At 42.9% G+C, this 24,830-nt stretch overlaps 1 protein-coding gene across 1 annotated transcript in view; it reads left to right on the top strand.

Annotated features, from left to right (window-relative positions):
- Nucleotides 1–24,830, top strand: part of LOC139227854 (metabotropic glutamate receptor 4-like) — a 1,455,190-nt gene that overhangs the window by 546,360 nt on the left and 884,000 nt on the right. Inside the window, exons 3-4 of the mRNA XM_070858939.1 lie at nucleotides 16,034–16,169; nucleotides 21,918–22,072. Coding sequence (XP_070715040.1) covers nucleotides 16,034–16,169; nucleotides 21,918–22,072 — 291 coding nt within the window. The remainder of the gene's footprint in view (nucleotides 1–16,033; nucleotides 16,170–21,917; nucleotides 22,073–24,830) is intronic.

Genomic DNA, 24,830 nt, shown 5'->3' with positions numbered 1-24,830 from the left:
AGACTGAAGCCATTGTTTTAGGTCCCCGCCACAAACTCCGTTCCCTAGCGACGACTGACTCCATCCCTCTCCCCAACTTCTGTCTGAGGCTGAACCAGACTGTTCACAACCTTGGTGTCATATTTGACCCTGAAATGAGCTGTCGACCACATATCCACAGCATAACTAAGACCACCTATTTCCACCGCTGTAACATTGCCTGTCTCCGCCCTTGCCTCAGCTCATCTGCTGCTGAAGCCCTCATCCATGCCTTTGTTACCTCGAGGCTTGATTATTCCAATGCATTCCTGGCTGGCCTCCCACATCCTACCCTACTTTAACTAGAGGTGATCCAAAACTTGGCTGCCCATGTCCTAACTCGCACCAAGTCCCATTCACCCATCATCCCTGTGCTCACTGACCTACATTGGCTCCCGGTTAAGCAAAGCCTCGATTTCAAAAGACAGGATTTTTAATATAAAAATAAGTAATAACATTTAATTTTTCTATGTTTTAAACCCTTGCACTGGTAAAAGTTGGCAATTTGCCTGCTTTTACCTGGCGTAAGAGTTTGAAGGACATTCGCTGGGCAAGAGTTGGGCAAATAGCCCAAATCTCTGCCCACGAATGTCCTTCCTGTGGGGATGCGTGCAATCTGTCAAAAGACATTTTCGAGGCCTCTTCGGGCACGTGCACACTTCATACGCACCCGGCGAGGCCGCCATTTTTGGGCCATTATAATCCATAGAATTGTTGAAGTTTTGATTTGTTTTAGGGTGTGGGTGATGATATTTATTGCCTAATTCTGAGTTGCTCTGAGAAGCTGGTGGTGGGCTGCCTTCCCAAACCATTGCAAGTTGCAATTACTTCAGATTACATTAAGAATCAAGCACGTAGTGTGGCTCAGGAGCTGCATGTAGGCTAGACTGGGTACAAGTGGTAGATTCCCAAAAGTAAGATTAACCAGTGAGCCATTTGGGTTTTTACGACAATTTGGCAGCTTTCGCTGTCATTTTTCCTGGTGCTAGCCCATCAGTTAGCAGATTTCATCTTTATAAAAACATAAGAACATACAAAATAGGAGCAGAGGGAGGCCATTTGGCCCTTCGAGCCTGCTCCGCCATTCAATAAGATCATGGCTGGTCTAAGCATTCTCATCAAGCTGAATTTAGGGAGCTAGGAGTTAAATTTAAAAGTAGGACCTCAAAGGTAGTAATCTCAGGATTGCTACCAGTGCCACGTGCTAGTCAGAGTAGGAATTGCAGGATAGCTAAGATGAAAATGTGGCTTGAGGAGTGGTGCAGAAGGGAGGGATTCAAATTCCTGGGACATTGGAACCGGTTCTGGGGGAGATGGGACCAGTACAAACCGGACGGTCTGCACCTGGGCAGGACCGGAACCAATGTCCTAGGTGGAGTGTTTGCGAGTGCTGTTGAGGAGGGATTAAACTAATATGGCAGGGGGATGGGAACCTATGCAGGGAGACAGAGGGACTTAGAATGGGAGCAGAAGCAAAAGATAGAAAGAGGAAAAGTAAAAGTGGAGGGCAGAGAAACCCAAGGCAAAAATCAAAAAGGGCCACATTACAGCAAAATTCTAAAGGGACAAAGTATGTTAAAAAGACAAGCCTGAAGGTTCTGTGCCTCAATGCGAGGAGTATTCATAATAAGGTGGACGAATAAACTGCGCAGGCAGCAATTAACAAATATGATGTAATTGGCATCACGGAGATATGGCTCCAGGGTGACCAAGGCTGGGAACTCAACATCCAGGGGTATTCAACATTCAGGAAGGATAGACAGAAACGAAAAGGAGGTGGGATAGCATTGCTGGTTAAAGAGGAAATTAACGCAACAGTAAGGAAGGACATTAGCTTGGATGATGTGGAGTCTGTATGGGTAGAGCTGCGGAATACTAAAGGGCAGAAAACGCTAGTGGAAGTTGTGGACAGACCACCAAACAGTAGTAGTGAGGTTGGGGACAGCATCAAACAAGAAATTAGGGATGCGTGCAATAAAGGTACAGCAGTTGTCATGGGTGACTTTAATCTGCATATAGATTGGGCTAACCAAACTGGTAGCAATACGGTAGAGGAGGATTTCCTGGAGTGTATTCTGGATGGTTTTCTAGACCAACATGTCGAGGAACCAATTAGAGGGCTGGCCATCCTAGACTGGGTGATGTGTAATGAGAAAGGACTAAGTAGCAATCTTGTTGTGTGAGGCCCCTTGGGGAAGAGTGACCATAATATGGTAGAATTCTTTATTAAGATGGAGAGTGACACAGTTAATTCAGAGACTAGGGTCCTGAACTTAAGGAAAGGTAACTTTGATGGTATGAGGCATGAATTGGCTCGAATAGACTGGCAAATGATACTTAAAGGGTTGACGGTGGATAGGCAATGGCAAACATTTAAACATCACATGGATGAACTTCAACAATTGTACATCCCTGTCTGGAGTAACAATAAAACTGGGAAGGTGGCTCAACCGTGGCTAACAAGTGAAATTAAGGATCGTGTTAAATCCAAGGAAGAGGCATATAAATTGGCCAGAAAAAGCAGCAAACTTGAGGACTGGGAGAAATTTAGAATCCAGCAGAGGAAGACAAAGTGTTTAATTAGGAGGGGGAAAATAGAGTATGAGAGGAAGCTTGCTGGGAACATAAAAACTGACTGCAAAAGCTTCTATAGATTAGTGAAGACAAACATAGGTCCCTTGCAGTCAGACTCAGGTGAATTTATAATGGGGAACAAAGAAATGGCAGACCAGTTGAACAAATACTTTGGTTCTGTCTTCACGAAGGAAGACACAAATAACCTTCCGGAAATACTAGGGCACCGAGAGTCTAGCGAGAAGGAGGAACTGAAGGAAATCCTTATTAGTCGGGAAATTGTATTAGGGAAATTGATGGGATTGAAGGCCGATAAATCCCCTGGGCCTGATAGTCTGCATCCCAGAGTACTGAAGGAAGTGGCCCTAGAAATAGTGGAGGCATTGGTGATCATTTTCCAACAGTCTATCGACTCTGGATCAGTTCCTATGGACTGGAGGGTAGCTTAATGTAACAACACTTTTTAAAAAAGGAGGAAGAGAGAAAACAAGTACTTATAGACCGGTTAGCCTGACATCAGTAGTGGAGAAAATGTTGGAATCAATTATTAAAGATGAAATAGCAGTGCATTTGGAAAGCAGTGACGGGATCAGTCCAAGTCAGTATGGATTTATGAAAGGGAAATCATGCTTGACAAATCTTCGCAAATTTTTTGAGGATGTAACTAGTAGAGTGGACAAGGGAGAACCAGTGGATGTGGTGTATTTGGACTTTCAAAAGACTTTTGACAAAGTCCCACACAAGAGATTGGTGTGCAAAATTAAAGCACATGATATTGGGGGTAATTTACCGATGTGAATTAAGAACTGATTGGCAGACAGGAAGCAGAGAGTTGGGATAAACGGCTCCTTTTCAGTATGGCAGGCAGTGATTAGTGGGGTGCGCAGGGCTCAGTGCTGGGACCCCAGCTATTTACAATATAGATCAATGATTTAGATGAAGGAATTGAGTGTAATATCACCAAGTTTGTAGATGAAACTAAGCTGGGTGGCAGTGTGAGCTGTAAGGAGGATGCTAAGAAGCTGCAGATTGACTTGGACAGGTTGAGAGGGCAAATGCATGGCAGATGCAGTATAATGTGGATAAATGTGAGGTTATCCACTTTGATGCAAAAACACAAAGGCAGAATACTATCTGAATGGTGGCAGATTAGGAAAAGGGGAGGTGTAACGAGACCTGGGTGTCATGGTACATTAGTCATTGAAAGTTGGCATGCAGGTACAGCAGGTAGTGAAGAAGGCAAATAGTATGTTGGCCTTCATAGCTAGGGGATTTTGAGTATAGGAGCAGGGAGGTCTTACTGCAGTTGTAGGGGGCCTTGGTGAGGCCTCACCTGGAATATTGTGTTCAGTTTTGGTCTCCTAATCTGAGGAAGGATGTTCTTGCTATTGAGGGAGTGCAGCGAAGGTTCACCAGACTGATTCCCGGGATGGCAGGACTGACATATGAGGAGAGACTGGATCAACTGGGCCTGTATTCACTGGAGTTTAGAAGAATGAGAGGGGATCTCATAGAAACATATAAAATTCTGACGGGACTGGACAGGTTAGATGCAGGAAGAATGTTCCCAATGTTGTGGAAGTCCAGAACCAGTCTAAGGAGAAGGGGTAAGCCATTTAGGACTGAGATGAGGAGAAACTTCTTCACTCAGAGAGTTGTTAACCTGTAGAATTCTCTGCCGCAGAGAGTTGTTGATGCCAATTCGTTGGATATATTCAAGAGGGAGTTAGATATGGCCCTTACGGCTAAAGGGATCAAGGGGTATGGCGAGAAAGCAGGAAAAGGGGTACTGAGGTGAATCATCAGCCATGATCTTATTGATGGGCTCGATGTGCCGAATGGCCTACACCTGCACCTATTTTCTATGTTTCTATATCCTCATTAGTGTCCTCGTCCAGGCCAACATCACCAGCATTGAAGCATTGACCACACTTGATCAGCTCCGTTGGGCAGGCCACGTAGTTTGCATGTCAGACATGAGACTCCCAAAGCACGCGCTCTACTTGGAACTCGTCCATGGCAAACAAACCAAAGGCGGGCAGAGGAAACGTTAGAAGGATACCCTGAAAGCTTCCCTGATAAAGTGCAACATCCCCACTGACACCTGGGTGTCCCTGGCCATAGACCGCCCTAAGTGGAGGAAATGCATTCGGGAGGGCGCTGAGCTCCTGGAGTATCATCGCCGAGAGCATGCAGAAATCAAGCGCAGGCAGCGGAAGGACCGTGCAGCAAACCAGGCTCCCTGCCCATCCCTTCCCTCAAAGACTATCTGTCCCACCTGTGACAGAGACTGTAGTTCTCGTATTGGACTGTACAGCCACCTAAGAACTCATGCTAAGAGTGGAAGCAAGTCTTCCATGATTCCGAGGGCCTGCCTATGATGATGAGTGGTCTGATCTTGGGCTCAGCTCCACTTCCCTGCCTGCTCCCTATAACCCTTTACTACCTTAACGTTCAAAAATCTGTCTATCTCCACCTTAACTATATTTAATGACCCAGCCTCCATAGCTCTCTAGGGTAGAGAATTCAAAAGATTCACGATCCTCTGAGAGAAGAAATTTCTCCTCATCGCCATCTTAAATGGGTGACCCTTTATTCTGAAACTATGCCCCCTAACCCTAGATTCCCCCACAAGGGGAAACATCCTCTTAGCATCTACCCTGTCAAGCTCCCTCAGAATCTTCTATATATTGATAAGGTCACTCTCATTCATCTAAACTCCAATGAGTATAGGCCCAACCTGCTCAACCTTTCCTCATATTACAACCCACTCATCTCAGGAATCAACCTAGTGAACCTTCTCTGAACTGCCTCCAACGCAAGTATATTGCTCCTTGATTATCTTTATCGCATTTACTTCCTTTATTAATTAGATGTTTATCCATTCCCTTTCTAAATACATTTATCAGCACAACATTAGCAGCTTTTACTGGCAGTCTGGACCACATTAAAGTATCTTTTCTTCTGTGGAGGGGAGACATTCTGTAATCTCACCTGAGGGTTGTTAATTATGTCCTTGTGTTTTGTAGTGCTTTAGTTCTAATAAGATTTTAAAAATATGCTTATATCTACACAATCAGTGTTTGGGCAACAGGTGCAAAAGGGTTTTCAGCAGAATGTGTGTAAGATCCTCTTGAAGTTGATTTAACTGAAAAGTGGCATGCATAGCAATGGGAATTTGAAAGCTGTGTGGTCCACATGGTAATGAAGGCCTGAGTCAGTACTGAAGGATGCTATTCCTGATTTTACAGCCAACTTGCCTCATTGATAATCTCTGGAGGAATTACTGGAAGCTGTGATTCTTCTTTGCCTGATCAGCCATGATCATATTGAATACTGGTGCAGGCTCAAAGAGCTGAGTGGCCTACTCCTGTACCTACTTTCTATGTTTCTATGTTTCTTACTTGCCTCCAGATAACCCTGAAAGCCAATGTACCAATAGAAAGGGTGGTGTTAGACAGCGAAACAGTGGGACGCTTAACGGTGCTCTATTATGATAAGATGCACGGTTTTAGTTGGTTACAGATGAGCCGTATCTCTACACACATTTGGGGGTTCCTAAGTGTTGGCTCTTGCCTAGCTCTGTACGTTTAGGTAAGTGTGAAATATCCCACGTACAACAACTTACATTTATATAGCGCCTTTAGCACAGTAAACCACCCTCAGGTTCTTCATTGGAGTGTTATCAAACAAAATTTGACACTGATCCACCCAAGGAGATATTAGGATAGGAAAGAGATAGATTACAAGGAGCATCTTAAAGGAGGAGAAAGAGGCAGAGAGGTTAAAGGAGGAAATTCTAGAGCAGGGAATTATAGATCAGTTAGCCTAACATCTGTTGTCAGGAAAGTACGAGACACTATGGGCCAAAAATTCGGTCGCGCCCCATTTGAGGGTTGTAACAGCCGCGAGGCGGGAGTTCCTGGACCAGGCGCGGAAGTCCCACCCCGTGAGCTATATTGGGCTTGTCACTTCCAACAGGAACTGCAGCGCAAAATCTCGCGCTGCAGTTCCAATAGAGGGCAAGACCAGGACACAAAGGGATGCAAAGTTACCAGCGCTACGCGATTAAAGGGGAGGGCCAAGCTGCCGACTCTGTGGGAGAGAAATGGGGCCATCGCTGGACCCCCAGGGAGCAGGGTGCCGTGGCAGGAGCCTGGCACACAAGTGGAGTGGCGGGCTGCAAGACTACGGCACGGACCCGACGATCTACACTCAAAAAGGCAGCGACCGGCAAGTTGGCCATTTTTAAATTTTTGACTGCCGCACCTCGCCACTAATTTTTACCCCACAAGCCGCCTACAGCCTGGTACGCGCCCCGCAAAGCTGTTGTGGGCATCACCTATGACAGCTTCACGGGGCTCGACCGAATTTTTGCTCCCGAGCGAAAACGGGTCGCTGCACATGGTGATGTCGTTGTCATTGCCGGCACAACGGCCCAGGGCTCTACCGGTAGGAGCGGGGCGCCACCGGTTAGTGCTGCCACCAAACTCCCGCGGAATTTCGTGAGAGTCGGTAATGCCGCCACGCCCGGGTGAAAAGTCGTTTGCGCCGGGGGCCGCTAACTGGAGGTGCAAATTACCTGAATTTTCCCCCCTATAATTAAGGATAGCATTACTGAACACTTCAAAATTTTCAGCTGATCAGAAAGAGCCAGCACGCAAAAGTAAAGGGTAGGTCATGCGTGACGAACCTGAAGAGGTGACTAAAGTAGTAGGCAGGGATTTATCTGTGGATGTTATTTAGATCAACTGCCAGAATGCATTCGATAAAATCCCTCTTAAGAGACTGTTAGCTAAAGTTGAAGCTCATGGAATTGAGGGCAAATTATTGACGTGGTTAAGAAATTGCTGAGCGGCAGGAGACAGAGAGTAGAGATAATGGGCAGATATTCTAATTGGCAGGATGTGACTAGTAGTGTCCCACAGAGATCTGTGTTGGGGCCTTAAATTTTCACCGTATTTATTAACGACTTGGATATGTGACTCTCTATCCCATCATCTAAGTTTAGGATTAAGGGACATAGCCTAAAAATTTGTACCAGTGAAGTTAAGAAACAATTTTACATGCAAAGGGTCGTAGAAGTTTGGAACTCCCTTCTGCAGACACAGTTGATGCTGGGTCAATTGTTAATTTTAAAACTGAGATTGATAGATTTTTGTTAACCATTGATATTAAGGGATATAGAGTTAGATCGCTGATCAGCCATGATCTCATTGAATGGTGGAACAGGCTTGAGGGGCTAAATGGCCTATTCCTGTTCCTCGACTCTTGTATTCCCATGACTTCTTATCCTTCTTGGTGGCAGAGGTTACAAAGTTGGGAAGTACTGCCAAGTAAGCTTGGTGAATTGCTGCAATGCATCCTGTACAAAGTACATACTGTAGCCACAGTGTTCTGATGGTGAATAGAGTGCATATTGATCCAGTAGCAGGGCTGGTAATCAAGTAGACTGCTCTATCCTGGATAAAATCATAGAATCATAGAAATTTACAGCATGGAAGGAGGCCATAAGGCCCATTGTGTCCGCGCCGGCGGACAAAGAGCTATCCTGCCTAATCCCACTTTCCAGCTCTTGCTCCGTAGATTACGGCACTTCAAGTGCACTTCCAAGTACTTTTTGAATGTGGTGAGGGTTTCTGCCTCTAACACACTTTTAGGCAGTGAGTTCCATACCCCCACTACCCTCTGAGTGAAAACATTTCCCCTCAAATCCTCTCTAAACTAATTACTTTAAATCTAAGCCCCCTGGTTGTTGACCCCTCTATTAAGGGAAATAGGTCCTTTCTATTCACTCTATCTAGGTCCCTCATAATTTTATACACCTCAATAAGGTCTCCCCTTAGCCTCCTCTGTTCCAAAGAAAATAAACCCAGCCTATCCAATCTTTCCTCATAGCTAAAATTCTCCAGTCCTGGCAACATCCTCATAAATCTCTCCAGTGCAATCACATCTTTCCTGTAATGTGGTGACCAGAACTGCATGCAGCTGTGGTCTAACTCGTGTTTTATACAGATCAAGCATAACCTCCCTACTCTTGTATTCTATGCCTCGGCTCATAAAGGCAAGTGTTCCGCATGCCTTCTTAACCACCTTATCTACCTGGCCTGCTACCTTCAGAGATCTGTGAACATGCACTCCAAGGTCTCTTTGTTCCTCTACATTTCTCAGTGTCCTACCATTTATTGTGTATTCCTTTGCCTTGTTAGCCATCCCCAAATGCATGACCCCACACTTCTCCGGATTGAATTTCATTTGCCACTGTTCTGCCCACTGACCAGTTCATTGATATCTTCCTGCAGTCTGCAGCTTTCTTCTTCATTATCAACCACACAGTCAATTTTTGTATCATCTGCAAACTTCTTAATCATTCCCCTACATTCAAGTCTAAATCATGGATATATACCACAAAATTCAAGGGATCTAGTGCTGAGCCCTGCAGAACCCCACTGGAAACAGCCTTCCAGTTAAAAAACACCATTAACCTTTACCCATTGCTTCCTGCCTCTGAGCCAATTTTGGATCCAACTTGCCACTTTGCCTTGGATCCCATGGGCTTTTACTTTTGTGACCAGTCTGCCATGTGGGACCTTATCAAAAGCCTTGCTAAAATCCATATACGCTACATCAAACGCACTACCTTCATTGACCCTCCTTGTTACCTCCTCAAAAAATTCAATCAGTTGCTGAATCGGGATTCGATCCCAGTGCTGCGCAGACATCTGTGGCAGGTCTAAGCAAAGCTGGCCGACCTCATTTCTTTGCTACCGGCAGGCTGGGAGCATCAGTCACAATCCCAGAGGTAGCTCGTCGGTCCCAGGAAGATAGTGTTGAGTTTCTTGAGTGTTTTTACAGCTGTGCTCATCCAGGGCAGTTTTGAACATTCCATGATACTGTTGACTTGGCCTGAACTAATAATCCGGAGAAGTGAGTTCAAATCCTACCACTGCTGCTGTGGAATTTAAATTCAGTTAATGAAATAAATCTGGAATTAAAAAACTAGTGTCAGTAATGATGACCATCAAGCTACCGGATTGTTGTAAAAACCTATCTGGTTCACTAATGTTCTTGAGAGAAAGAAACCTGTCATCCTTACTCAGTCTAGCCTATATGTGACTCCAGACCCACACAACGTGGTTGACTCTGAACTGTGTTCTGAAATGGTCTAGCAAGCCACTTAGTTGTACCAAAACCACTGTGACAAAGCCAGCACTATGGGAGTACCTTCACCATAATCTGTAGCAGTTCAAGAAGGTGTCTCACCACCACTTTCTTGAGGGCAATTAGGGATGGGCAATAAATGCCACCTTGCCAGCGACGCCCACATCCCGTGAACGAATAAATAAAATACATTTATAGATGTCGATGGAGAGGAATTCAGCACGCATCACAGAGTACCATGCTTATGCTGTGCTCTTGTAATCACCCAGATTCTGCTTACCTCCTGGGCCGGTGTCTGAGCCGGCCGATCTTTAGTCTTCTCAGGATTGCTGCTTCTGGGATTGTGACTGGCGCTCCCAGCCTGCCGGTAGTAAAGAAATGAAGCCGGCGGGCCAGTTTTGCGTGGTCCTGTCACGGACGCCTGCGTGACACTGGGTTCGAATCCCGATTCAGCCACAATCCAGTTTCCAGGCCAAGTACTTTGAATCTGAATGATTGATGTACAGGCAGCTGACTTCAATGGTATCTTGTTCAAATTTGCAGCATCACAGCATTTTGGCACTGCATTGTGATGCTATAATGGATTTTTGATGTTTTTCTGGATACATCAATTATAGGAAACAACAGTGCAAATGCAGTAAACGAAAACTAGAATATCTGAATTTCTACTTCAGAAGCCCATGTCTTTAAAGGCAAAAAAATCCTCCTGTTACACAAGTGATGCTTCAAATTTACAGCATTTCCTTACCACAATATCTTAAATTCAGTGATTACTTTGTCGCTACTGCAAGTTTGACAAACTTGATTCCTTCCTTTAATTCCTTATCTTTTCATGGAGATGCCATAAATGCAAATGATGCATCTTTGCAAAAGCAGTATGCTTTTAAGTATATATGTTATTACATTTTTCACATCGCTCACATGTGGACATTTATTCTGTTAAACCTGTTAGAATGTTAGTAAAATAGCTAAACTAAACTAGGTATATCTGGCTCTATCATATTGAGTGTCAGCCATGGCTCAGTGAACATACTCTCACCCAACAGTCAGAATGTTGTGGGTTTAAGCACCACGCCAGCGACTTGAGCACAAAATCTAGGCTGACACTCAATATGATGTAGCCAGATATACCTAGTTTAGTAAAAGATCCCATGGCACTATTCGATGAAGAGCAGGGGATTTCTCCCTGTTGTCCTGACCAATATTTATCTTTCAATCAATATCACTGAAACAGATTACCTGCTCGTTACCACATTGCTATTTGTGGGATCTGGCTGTGGACAAATTGGTTGCCGCAGTTCTTACATTACAACAGAGACTACACTTCAAAAGTACTTGATTGGCTCTAAAGCACTTTGGGGCATCCTGAGGTCATGAAAGACATTATATAAATGCAAGTTCTACTTTCTACATGCAGAAGGTACAACTCTTTTGCCCTCATGCCAGCAATAGTAATAGAAGTCGGCCTATTCCACTTAATGTTGCATAAATTAATGGTGTGTTTCATAGGAGCTTTTTACAACAATCACCAAATAAGAACATTTGACTCGTGGTTTGGTATACCTGAGGGACAGACTAGATTTAAAAAGAAGCGAGGGAGACCCCTGAACTGTGCCGTATGATATGTTGTCAACAAACATTATTTTCAGAAAGCTTTGACGTGCACTTGCACATCTTACAAAGTATTGTGCTGCTTTTAAAAATCAAGAATAATTAAGATATCGGGCTCGATGGGTCAAATGGCCTCCTTCTGTGCTGTAACCATTCCATGAGATTTAAAGAATCTGAATTCATCTACTTTCTCACAAAGTCCCAAGAATATGCAGGGTTTCTGGATGAAATAGTTCACAGAGTAATAAAGTTATCATTTTAAATAATACACCTAATATATGGCTCTTGAAGCAAATACATTTGGCTCAGCAAATGTTAATTTGATGTACCTCTTAATATGGCAACATTTTTCTTAAACGAAAGGCTTAACTGGGTAACGTGTTCCCATGTTTGATGCTTTTATTAGCATGGGTCGTGCAAACTTTTTTTGTGTATGCTGTAAAGCACTGCAGGATTTTAATGCTTAGCAAATCTATAATATTCCAACTGAGAAACAGACAGTTGTTGAAATGTATTGTAAAAATGTTACTGTAAATAACTAAATAAAAACTGTTCCACCACTAGAAAAATTCAATGGCAGTATTTTGGCACTGCTGTAAATATCGAGCCATAACTAGTTCATAAATATTTGATAACATTATGCATTTGTACTAAGCACTAGTTATGCAAGATTTAAAATATCTATAGGGTGTAAATTTAACCTATTCCACTCGGTGGGAAACTATCAGGATTGGATCGGGTACCAGTTTTACATTCCTCCCAATTTTACTTTCCATTGAAGTCAGTTGGGGTGTAAAACAGGTGCCTGACCCGATTCTGTTAGTTTCCTGCTGGGCTGTTAAGTTAAAGTTAAGCTTCGATTGATAAGTGTCAAGTAACATTTGCGCCACTCAAATGCGAGGCAATGACCATTTCCAACAAGAGAGTGCCTAAGCACCTCCCCTTGACAGTCAATGGCATTACCATTGCCGAGTGTCTCACCATCAACATTCTGGAGGCCACCATGAGCAGAAACTCAACTGGAACTGCTAGATAAATGCCGTGGCTACTAGGAAAGATCAAAAGCTGGGTATTCTGTGGTGAATGGCTCACCACTTGACACCCCAATGCATCTCTACCATCTACAAGGCACAAGTCAGGAGTGTATTGCAATACTCTCCACTTTCCTGGATGGGTGTAGCTTCAACAACAATCAAAAAGCACAGCACGATCCAGCATAAAGCAGTTTACTTGATTAGCATCCCGCCTGCTGGCTTAACCATGCACTCCCACCAACATTGGCATCCTGTGACTATAGCGTGTACTATCTACAGGATGCACTGCAACAACTCGCCAAGATTTTTTCGGTAGTACCCCTCAAACCTGTGACCTCCCCACCTAAAAGGAACAAGGGCAGCAGGTGCATGGGGGAACCATCACCATCACTTACCATCCTGACTCAGACATGTATTGCCATTTATTTTCGCTGGGTCACAATCTATAAGAATGGACACTAAATGACAGCCTAGCCAATCCCAAAGAAGTTTTAAAAAAATGAGCCCTTATATTTTTGAGCCACTTAATTCCACTATCGCAGATTTTTTTCTCATTATCCTGGATTATATAGAATTCTTGTTTAGGTTATTACACTGAAAAAGAACATCAGCTAGCAATGATCATGTTTTCTAAGCCACCTTAATACTCTTGATCAGTCAGGCGTGCTGTTTGTTGTAGTCTCAATTCCTGTGACTATTTGCCAAAAGCGCCTTGCACTTCAGTGTTAACAGCTGCACATTCTCCCACTTGTCAATTCACAGATGCTGTCTTGATGGACTCTGGTTCAAAATGCATTGTACCCAGTTGAAAATACAAAGGCGGTTCGGTGACCACCACAATGGCTCACATCTTTTTTTTTTAATTGCTTAATATTTTCAAAAATCAAGAGAACTTAACTTACAGGATTAAAATTATAATAGATTAGATTACTCATGTATGTAAAGCATTGCAAAATCAAACCCCTCATTGTAAGTGTCAAATGTATTGGCATTTGAAATGTTAATGTGTTTATGTCAAAGTATAAGTCGCACCAAGTTGTTCCGCAATGATTTTATCACACCAGATCTGACCGCAACACATCCATTTAATAAATAATACTTATCAAAGAGTGATGTCGCATCTCGTGCAGAATTCCCAAACACATACTTCTGTAGTTAGAACTTTGAGATATTATTATAAGAAATTGGGCACGTGCAGGACCAGAAAAAAAACATTTCAGTCCATCTGTCGAGCCTTAGAATTCAAAGCTCTGTTAAATATGATGGATGGGCCACAATTTCCTGGATCACACATACTCAGAAATTACGTTGAAATTTACGGGAGTTTCTGTGCTGATCTTGCTGACGGCAACATGTGTTGAAATTTCCTGCAAAGTTCATTTGTCTATGGCGGCACCTAAAACCCGGCACTAAACAAGTCCACATGCAGCACCGCAGTCGGGAAAAATATCGGCTGCTATCTTCTGCCATGGCACCTCATTCTCAGAACCTCTTGCTTCTGCTGCTTGACTTCCTCTACCATTATTCTGTAAAATGAGGGGGGGGGGGGCGGGTGCCCATTGAGAAGGCCATTCCAGTTGCTTAGTCCTTCTGAACACGTAAGTAGGGATGGTCCGAAAAATATCAAGTGCACTGAGACTGACAGCACTTTGGCAAATATAGTCCAAGTCTCAGTAACAAAAATTAAGAAAAGAAATTGGGCAGAAAATCATTCTCAAACCCCAGGTATTGCAGTTACTCTGCGTATGAGGTGAGTTTTGGGCATGCCGTGCCTAAAAGTTTGGATCTAAATCTATGGCAGTGCATTATTCACATTAATCCAGGAAACTTCCATGAGTTGGTCTTTTGTAAGGGGACGGAGCTATGTAAATGAATGGCAGAGGGTTTCAGCGGATGTATCTCTGAAACGGTGTAAAACAATCGAGGAAATTCATGAGTAGCGATGTTTCACCATAAAACCGGCATAAATCAGTTATGGTGAATTTCCTAAAAATAAAAGCAGTGTAACTCTGCTCTTGCACCATATTTACACTGATGCTTTCCAGGAAATTCAGGGCTGGTGTGTACAAACAAGAATTAAGAATGTTTATACTAATTCTGATTGACAGGCTCTGTAAGTACAATAGAGTTATACTAGGTAGTAAGAGGGTGGCCAATATTCTTTATCCATATTACTTTAGATTTTCAAATGGTTAGTTTCTTTTATAAGTCTTTGAGTTTTTTTTACTGGTGTTACTGTGATCAATAGGAAAATTTCACACATTGAAACTGTCTTATTTTTTGATGAAATGTTTAATTACTTTCCTTCATAACAAGCTCAATCCTTCGGGCATCTGTTAGTATTCCCTGACACAATTGATTATTGAAGTAATTTTACATTTGCAGATTATTATTTGATGAATCAAGCGATCAATGCACAGTTAATCAGTAAATATCCCACTTTTCAACTGATTCAGTGTTAAGAGCTGTGATTGCATTCTCCTGCACCATAGTGCCATAAGCAATCAGTAACGGCGATTCCCGCTCCCACATCGTTACCTCAGCTATCCCCACGGATCTATCCTTCTCCCCCTCCTATCTCTGATCTACATGTTGCACCTTGGCGACATCTTCCAAAAACACAGTGTCAGTTTCCACATGTACGCTGATGGCATCTAACTCTACCTCACTTCTCTCAACCCCTACACAGTCTCTAAATTGTCAGACCACTTGGCCGACATCCAGTTCTGTATGAGCAGAAATTTTCTCCAATTAAATATTGGGAAGACGAAAGTCATTGTTTTCTGTCTCTGTCACAAACTCCATTCCCTAGCCACTGACTCCATCCCTCTCCCCAATTTCTGTCTGTGGCTGAAACATACTGTTCACAATCATTGTGTCATATTTGACTCTGAAATGAGCTCTCGACCACAGCATAGCTAAGGTCGCCTATTTCCACCTCCGTAACATCGCCCGTCTCCGCCCTTGCCCCAGCTCATCAGCTGTTGAAACCCTCATCCATGCCTTTGTTCCTTCTAGACTTAACTATTCCAATGCACTGCTGGCTGGCCATCACATTCTACCCAACGTAAACTTAAGGTGATCCAAAACTCAGCTGCCCATGTCCTAACTTGCACCAACATTGAATTCCGGTTAAGCAACGGCACGATTTCAAAATTCTCATCCTTATTTTCAAATCTCTCCATGGCCGTGCCCCTTCCTATCTCAGTAATATCCTTCAGCCCCACAACCCCTGCCCACCCCCCCCCCCCCCCCCACCCCAAGATATTTGCGCTCCTATAATTCTGCCCTCTGGAGCATCTCTGATGATAATCGCTCAACCATTGGTGGCCGTGCCTTCAGCTGCTGAGGCCCCAAGCTCTGGAATTCCCTGCTGAAACCTTTGCGCCTCTCTACCTCGCTTTCCTCCTTCAAAGCGCTTCTTAAAAACATACCTCTTTGATCAAGCTTTTGGTCACCTGCCCTAATTTCTCCTTCTGTGGCTTGTTATCAAAACGTTTGTCTCATAATACTCCTGTGAAGTGCCTTGGGACATTTAACTATGTTAAAGGTGCTATATAAATACAAGTTGTTGTTGTTGTAGTAACCTCCTCCAAATTGGGAGCTAGCTCATACTTTGTACTTTCTCTCTGCAGGTGGAGTCTGTGTGGCCCAGTCATTGAAGATTCCACGAGACCCAAAACGAGCAGAGTTTGACAAAATTATCAAACGTCTACTGGAAACCCCCAATGCACGTGGAGTCATTATATTTGCAAATGAAGATGACATCAGGTGAGTCTTGATAATGCAGCTGAAAGTAACCTCAAATTCACAAAGCTCAGTTAGATGGTTAAATTTGTAGATAATAGCAAACTAGGAGAGGCAGCTGAAACAGAGGAGGCAATCCAAGAATGATATAATGAAACCATGCAAGAAGGCATTTATTACAGTTAAAGGGAATGTATTGGATGTGAGAAGAAAAAACAAGAAGAAATATCACATGTATTCCAGCAAAGGTTCAAGTTGAAAGTGGTCTAGAAGGTTTAATAAACTCCATGGAGCTACGGAATACCAAAGGGCAGAAAACGCTGGTGGGAGTTGTGTACAGGCTACCAAACAGTAGTAGTGAGGTTGGGGACAGCATCAAACAAGAAATAAGGGATGTGTGCAATAAAGGTACAACAGTTATCATGGGCGACTTTAATTTACATATAGAATGGGCTAACCCAACTGGTAGCAATGCGGTGGAGGAGGATTTCCTGGAGTGTATTAGGGATGGTTTTCTTGACCAATATGTCGAGGAACCAACTAGAGAGCTGGCCATCCTAGATTGGGTGATGTGTAATGAGAAGAGACTAATTAGCAATCTTGTTGTGCGAGGCCCCTTGGGGAAGAGTGACCATAATATGGTAGAATTCTATATTAAGATGGAGAGTGACACAGTTAATTCAGAAACTAGGGTCCTGAACTTAAGGAAAGCTAACTTCGCCAGCATGAGACGTGAATTGGCTAGAATAGACTGGCAAATGATACTTAAAGGGTTGATGGTGGATAGGCAATGGCAAACATTTGTAGATCACATGGATGAACTTCAACAGTTGTACATCCCTGTCTGGAGTAAAAATAAAACAGGGAAAGTGGCTCAACCGTGGCTAACAAGTGAAATTAAGGATAGTGTTAGATCCAAGGAAGAGGCATATAAATTGGCCAGAAAAAGCAGAAAATCTGAGGACTGAGCGAAATTTAGAATTCAGCAGAGGAGGACAAAGTGTTTAATTAGGAGGGGGAAAATAGAGTACGAGAGGAAGTTTGCCGGGAATATAAAAACTGACTGCAAAAGCTTCTATAGATATGTGAAGAGAAAAAGATTAGTGAAGACAAACGTAGGTCCCTTGCAGTCAGACTCAGGTGAATTTATAATGGGGAACAAAGAAATGGCAGACCAATTGAACAAATACTTTAGTTCTGTCTTCACGAAGGAAGACACAAATAACCTTCCGGATATACAAGGGGACCGAGGGTCTAGTGAGAAGGAGGAACTGAAGGATATCCTTATTAGGCGGGAAATTGTGTTGGGGAAATTGATGGGATTGAAGGCTGATAAATCCCCGGGGCCTAATTGTCTGCATCCCAGAGTACTTAAGGAAGTGGCCCTAGAAATAGTGGATGCATTGGTGATCATTTTCCAACAGTCTATCAACTCTGGATCATTCCTATGGACTGAAAAAAGGAGTGAGAGAGAAAACGGGTAATTATACACCAGTTAGCCTGACATCAATAGTGGGGAAAATGTTGGAATCAATTTATTAAGGATGAAATAGCAGCGCATTTGGAAAGCAGTGACAGGATCAGTCCAAGTCAGCATGGATTTATGAAAGGGAAATCATGCTTGACAAATCTTCTAGAATATTTTGAGGATGTAACTTGTACAGTGGACAAGGGAGAACCAGTGGATGTGGTGTATTTGGACTTTCAAAAGGCCTTTGACAAGGTCCCACGTAAGAGATTGGTGTGCAAAATTAAAGCACATGGTATTGGGGGTAATGTACTGACGTGGATAGAGAACTGGTTGGCAGACAGGAAGCAGAGAGTCAGGATAAACAGATCCTTTTTGGAATGGGAGGCAGTGACTAGTGGAGTGCTGCAGGGCTCAGCTCTTTACAATATACATTAATAATCTGGATGAAGGAATTGAGTGTAATATCTCCAGGTTTGCAGATGACACTAAACTGGGTGGCGGTGTGAGCTGTGAGGAGGACGCAAAGAGGCTGCAGAGTGATTTGGACAGGTTAGGCGAGTGGGCAACTGTATGGCAGATGCAGTATAATGTGGATAAATGTGAGGTTATCCACTTTGGTGGCAAAAACACAAAGGCAGAATATTATCTGAATGGCGGCAGATTAGGAAAAGCGGAGGTGTCATGGTACATCAGTCATTGAAAGTTGGCGTGTAGATACAGCAGGCGGTGAAGAAGACAAATGACATGTTGGCCTTCATAGCTCGGGGATTTGAGTATAGGAGCAGGGAGGTCTTACTGCAATTGTACAGGCCTTGATGAGGCCTCACCTGGAATATTGTGTTCAGTTTTGGTCTCCTAATCTGAGGAAGGATGTTCTTGCTATTGAGCGAGTGCAGCGAAGGTTCACCAGACTGATTCCAGGGATGGCTGGACTGACATATGAGGAGAGACTGGATTAACTGGGCATTTATACACTGGAGTTTAGAAGGATGAGAGGGATGTCATAGAAACGTATAAGATTCTGACGGGACGGGACAGGTTAAATGCAGGAAAAATTTTCCCGATGTTGGGAAAGTCCAGAACCAGGGGACACAGTCTTAGGATAAGGGATAGGCCATTTAGGACTGAGATGAGGAGAAACTTCTTCAGTCAGAGAGTTGTTAAGCTGTGGAATTCCCTGCCGCAGAGAGTTGTTGATGCCAGTTCATTGGATATATTCAAGAGGGAGTTAGATATGGCCCTTACGGCTAAAGGAATCAAGGGGTATGGAGAGAAAGCAGGAAAGGGGTACTGAGGTGAATGATCAGCCATGATCTTATTGAATGGTGGTGCAGGCTCAAAGGGCTGAATGGCCTACTCCTGCACCTATTTTCTATGTTTCTATGTTTCTATGTTCAACAAGTCCAATCACTGGAGAGTAGCAATCAGTGAAGCACCTCAAATTTTTTTTTTGTTCGTTTATAGGATGTGGGCGCCCATTTATTGCCCATCCGTAATTGCCCTTGAAAAGGTGGTGGTGAGCCGCCTTATTACTGAGTTGCTTGCTCGGGTATTTCAGAGGACAGTTAAGAGTCAACCACATTGCTGTGGACCTGAAGTCATATATAGGCCAGACTGGGTAAAACTCGCAGATTTCCTTCCATAAAGGATTTTAGTTTCCCTGAAGGACATTGGGCTTTTACGACAATCTTGTAGTTTCCTGCTCACCATTAATGACACTAGCTTTTTATTCCAGATTTTTTTAATTAACTGAATTTAAATTCCCCCACTGCTGTGGTGTGATTTGAATTCTCTTGAAGCCTCAGGATTACTAGTCCAGTAACATAACCACTTTGCTACTGTACCCCTGACATAATGCTGAATGTAGAATGCTGAACTATATAGCTACAACAGTGGAGGTAGAGGAAGTCAGGCTAAACTGTACGGTATCTAGTCCGACCACACCTTGAGTAGGATTCTGATATAAAGTCATGTGATATAAATTGAAAAGGAATAGACAAGCTGTATATTAAAAACAGCTTTCGATTTTTACATCAGCTAATCCATAACGGAAAATTGTTTTCATTTAAAACAATTATTGTGAATCAACTGATCCACGAGCCATGATGCAGCTTCTCATCATACAAGACCGGGGAATTAGTAATGGGGAACATGGAGATGGCAGAAACTCTGAAAAAATATTTTGTATCAGTCTTTATTGTAGAGGACACTAACAATATTCCAACAGTGGATAGTCTAGGGGCTATAGGGGTGGGGGGGGGGGACTTAACACAATCACAATCACTAAGCAGTTGGTACTCAGTAAGATAATGGGACTAAAGGCAGATAAATCCCCTGGACCTGATGGCTTGCATCCGGGTCTTAAGAGAAGTAGCGGCAGGGATTGTGGATGCATTGGTTGTAATTTACCAAAATTCCCTGGATTCTGGGGAGGTCCGAGCAGATTGGAAAACTGCAAATGTAACGCCCCTATTTACAAAAGGAGGCAGACAAAAAGCAGCAAACTATAGACCAGTTAGCCCAACATCTGTGGTTGGGAAAATGTTGGAGTCCATTATTAAAGAAGCAGTAGCAGGACATTTGGAAAAGCAAAATTCGGTCAGGCAGAGTCAGCATGGATTTATGAAGGGGAAGTCATGTTTGACAAATTCGCTGGAGTTCTTCGAGGATGTAACGAACAGGGTGGATAAAGGGGAACCAGTGAATGTGGTGTATTTGGTCTTCCAGAAGGCATTTGAAAAGGTGCCACATAAAAGGTTACTGCACAAGATAAAAGTTCATGGCGTTGGGGGTAATATATTAGCATGGATAGAGGACTGGCTAACTAACAGAAAAGAGATTCGGGATAAATGGTTCATTCTCTGGTTGGCAATCAGTAACTAGTGGGGTGCCACAAGGATCAGTGCTGGGACCCCGACCATTTACAATCTATATTAACGACTTGGAAGAAGGGACCGAGTGTAACGTAGCCAAGTTTTTTGATGATACAAAGATGGGAGGAAAAGCAATGTGTGAGGTGGACACAAAAAATCTGCAAAAGGACATAGACAGGCTAAGTGAGTGGGCAAAAATTTGGCAGATGGAGTATAATGTTGGAAAGTGTGAGGTCATGCACTTTAGCAGAAAAAAAATCAAAGAGCAAGTTATTATTTAAATGGAGAAAGATTGCAAAGTGCCGCAGTACAGCAGGACTTGGGGGTACTTGTGCATGAAACGCAAAAGGTTAGTATGCAGATACAGCAAGTGATCAGGAAGGCCAATGGTATCTTGGCCTTTATTGCAAAGGGGATGGAGTATAATAAAAGCAGGGAAGTCTTGCTACAGCTATATAAGGTATTGGTGAGGCCACACCTGGAATACTGCGTGCAGTTTTGGTTTCCATATTTACAAAGGGATATACTTGCTTTGGAGGCAGTTCAGAGAAGGTTCACTAGGTTGATTCCAGGGATGAGGGGTTGACTTATGAGGAAAGGTTGAGTAGATTGGGCCTCTACTCATTGGAATTCAGAAGAATGAGAGGTGATCTTATCAAAACGCATAAGATTATGAGGGGGCTTGACAAGGTGGATGCAGAGAGGATGTTTCCACTGATGGGAGAGACTAGAACTAGAGGGCATGATCTTAGAATAAGTGGCCGCCCATTTAAACCAAAGATGAGGAGAAATTTCTTCTCCGAGGGTTGTAACTTTGTGGAATTTGCTGCCTCAGAGAGCTATGGAAGCTGGGACATTGAATAAATTTAAGACAGAAATAGACAGTTTCTTAAACGATAAGGGGATAAGGGGTTATGGGGAGCGGGCGGGGAAGTGGAGCAGATCAGATCAGCCATGATTTTATTGAATGGCGGAGCAGGCTCGAGGGGCCGTATGCCCTCCTCCTGTTCCTATTTCTTATGTTCTTATTTTCCATGGAAGACGTTACAAAATAAGCAACTAAAATCAAATTAACCCTCCCCTCAAAATGAAAATTGCTATCTACTTGGCAAGCTGCTGCTAAAGGATGATATTAAGAAATAATAGTAAATGCCATCTTATTCATTTTTTAGGTTGCTAAGGAAAAGGTAACGTAGGGGTAATAATAAGTCAAAAAGTTGCGAGTGCCAGTAGAGTTCCTTTTACCAAAGGGATCATTCACAACTTACTTGTCAAATAGTATTTTGTGGTTCTATAATAGGTGCAGTGACCAGATTAGTTTGCAGAGTACAATAATCAATTTTGTGCGCTGTCCCCAAGGCATAGCTTTCGCTTCCAGCAAATAAGTATTAAAGTAATTTCTTCCGTGTTCTTTTTCTTGCTGTGTAGGCGGGTGCTGGAGGCGACAAAAAGGGCCAATCAGACTGGCCACTTCTTGTGGGTCGGATCCGACAGTTGGGGTTCTAAAGTGACACCAGTGCTACAGCAGGAGGAAGTAGCTGCAGGAGCTGTTACTATCCTTCCCAAGAGAGTTTCAGTCCGAGGTGAGGGAATCTGGCCTTGTATCTCAGGCATTCCATTTCTTCTTCTCCTGGTCTCGCTAACAGAAGTAACTGCAACTTAATAACCAAAACATTAATTGATCTTGTCTTCTTTTAAATCTGCAGTTCCCTTTTCACTAACCTCTGCCAGCTCCAATTGTAAATTATAATATGTTCCCTTGGTCGAAATTCTGCGATCGCAAGCATTTTTCTTTCGGTAGTTATTTTAAATCTTCAAGGGTTGAGTAAAATAAAAAGAAAAGCTAAGCTTATTAAATAGCACAGTTTGTAAATGCATGGCACACTGGTGCACTGATCTGTTCAGAACAGGAATCGTCCAGGTTTGATCCCTAGTTTATGATGAGTTAGCTGATTTCATTTGGTGTGGCATTAAGGCTTCCTCAGTTAGCCTCAATATGCCGGGCCTTGGGAAGGGAAAAATACTTTTTTTGTTGTCCTGGTCATGCTCTAGCGTTAATCCCTGCTGGAAATGCATGTATGCTGACACTGAGCTGTGTCCCACTCCAGGAACTTGAACACAAAAGAATCTACGCTGACACTCCAGTGCAGTGCTGAGGGAGCACTGCATTGTTGGAGCTGCCGTTTTTCAGATGAGACATTAAACCGAGGTTCCGTCTGCTCTCTCAAATGGACGTAAAAGATCCCATGGTACTATTTCAAAGAAGAGCACGGGAGTTATCCCTGGTGTCCCGGCCAATATTTATGCCTCAATCAACATAACAAAAACAGACTATCTGGTCATTATCACATTGTTATTTGTGGGAGCTTGCTGTGCACAAATTGGCTGCTGCGTTTCCCACAATACAACAGTGACTACACTTCAAAAGTACTTCATTGGCTGTAAAGTGTATTGAGATGTCCGGTGATCGTAAAAGGCGCTATATAAATGCAAGTCTTTCTTTATGTGGATGTCAGACAGGAATGGAATCAGTGTTGGTTGCAATGGCTCTGTATTCTGTAAGCAGCAATGAAATGACTCTCAGGAAAGGAGATTTAATGTAGTCTGATGTTCTTCTATGTTTCTTTTAGAGAACACAGAGATTCAGCTGTGATATATATATATATATATATATAGTGAGCTCTCACTGCTAAAGTTTTTGGTTATGTTCAGACAATCAGTGAAATGCCAAAAATAAAATTACAGCTAACTAACGTATTCAGGCACATAACTTATTAATGACCCAAATTGCATTTTTTGCTTCAATTATTATTTGGCACCTTTTTTTATTTTCCAAAATATTATGCATTATCATTGAGTAAAAGCAATTAAGAGAAAATGGTCACATTTCTACTAAAGAGGTCAGAATAATCTGAAATTATTACAATGGAAAACTGGAATGATTAATTGTGATAAGGTGATGATAGCAGTCATGTTTTAGCAGTTAGGCCCTGATTTATAAATGATTAGTTTTCAGATTGAAACTGACACTTTTACATGTCTGCTCTCGGGTACAAGATGACATTAGTAACTGCTCATGTGAATATGCCCTAAAACATTCTCTCAAGCACTGAGATGCTTGAAAGATTTCAAGGATAGAAATAGCTTTAATACTTCATAGCTATGATACGCGTGCAAACCGCTTTTAAGTGAAGCATACCTTGAGAGGGAAACTCATGGGGCACTTTTGACTCCAATGTTCAAAGCAGATTTTAATTCCAAGATTTGTTTTTTCCTTCAACTGTTCTACATGGAATTAACCTAGTTCCTAATTAACTTCACAGAACAAATATTCCGGCTAGGTCTATGCTTCACTGAATGTTTCCTTCTGAAATAACAAATTCATGCACTCAACCTTCTAGTTAGGACAGGGCCATCAGTTGGAGGGGATTCCTAGATAAACCCACTGCAATGAGACTTCTCTTTAGCTTTCCCATTTTATTGGAAAAATGTTACATTTCAGTGCCTAACTTCTCTATCTTCTACAGTCAATCAGACATTGGTTGTGGCTGCACGCCTGAATTTCTGATATATGCTTCTGGTGGGTGTGGTTCCCTGTTGGAAACGTAAATTAGGGAAATGACCTTAATGTGTAACAAAATCACAAACCTGGTCATTTTAAATGAATTTATCATTCCATTATACATTGTAAGCCTTCTTCCAGTATGATAATCCAATGACTAGTGCCTGGCATACACACTAATGGTCTGTTTTGAATACACCAATTGGTGATGGGATTGGGAGAATTGAATCTCTCTGGAAAAGTTAATAAGTGTCTTCACTTTCACTGAGACCACTCTAACTGTCAATAGTGAACTCAGATGTGGTTAAAGAACTCACATCATAAAATGACCGTTAGTGATGCAAATTGGATGTGGTCAGTTAAACTTTGTTTCACAAAATTCTGATTGGCAGAATGGAGTCATTAGCGTAGTTGGGGCATGCTGCCAGCACCTGAGAGGGTGTTTCAGTGGCACCTGTCCTGACCTGTGCTTTTAATGCACAGCAGCCCACAGCTGCTCCAGCAGAGATCTTGATGCCCATCCTGGGCTGATGAACACAGAGCAAAAAAAGTCCAGCTTTAAAGGAGCCATTTTCTGGGACAAGAAAGATTACCTTTCTCTGTAGTGCTTCTGGAGCCTTTCTGAAGGCCTGAAGAGGTTCACACCATCTCTCAGCTGACGAGAATTCCACTGAGGCCTTTTAAGGTTGTAAAAGAGTGATCATTTTGGGGTAATCTGGGAATTTCCCAAGACACACGCTTGGATCTAATGGGACAGGCAGAAAGTCTGCCCAGGGCGC

Source organism: Pristiophorus japonicus, chromosome 17 (assembly GCF_044704955.1).
Source record: "Pristiophorus japonicus isolate sPriJap1 chromosome 17, sPriJap1.hap1, whole genome shotgun sequence".
In the NCBI taxonomy this organism is placed as follows: Eukaryota; Metazoa; Chordata; class Chondrichthyes; family Pristiophoridae; genus Pristiophorus; species Pristiophorus japonicus.
This window is presented reverse-complemented; position numbering and strand designations above follow the sequence as displayed.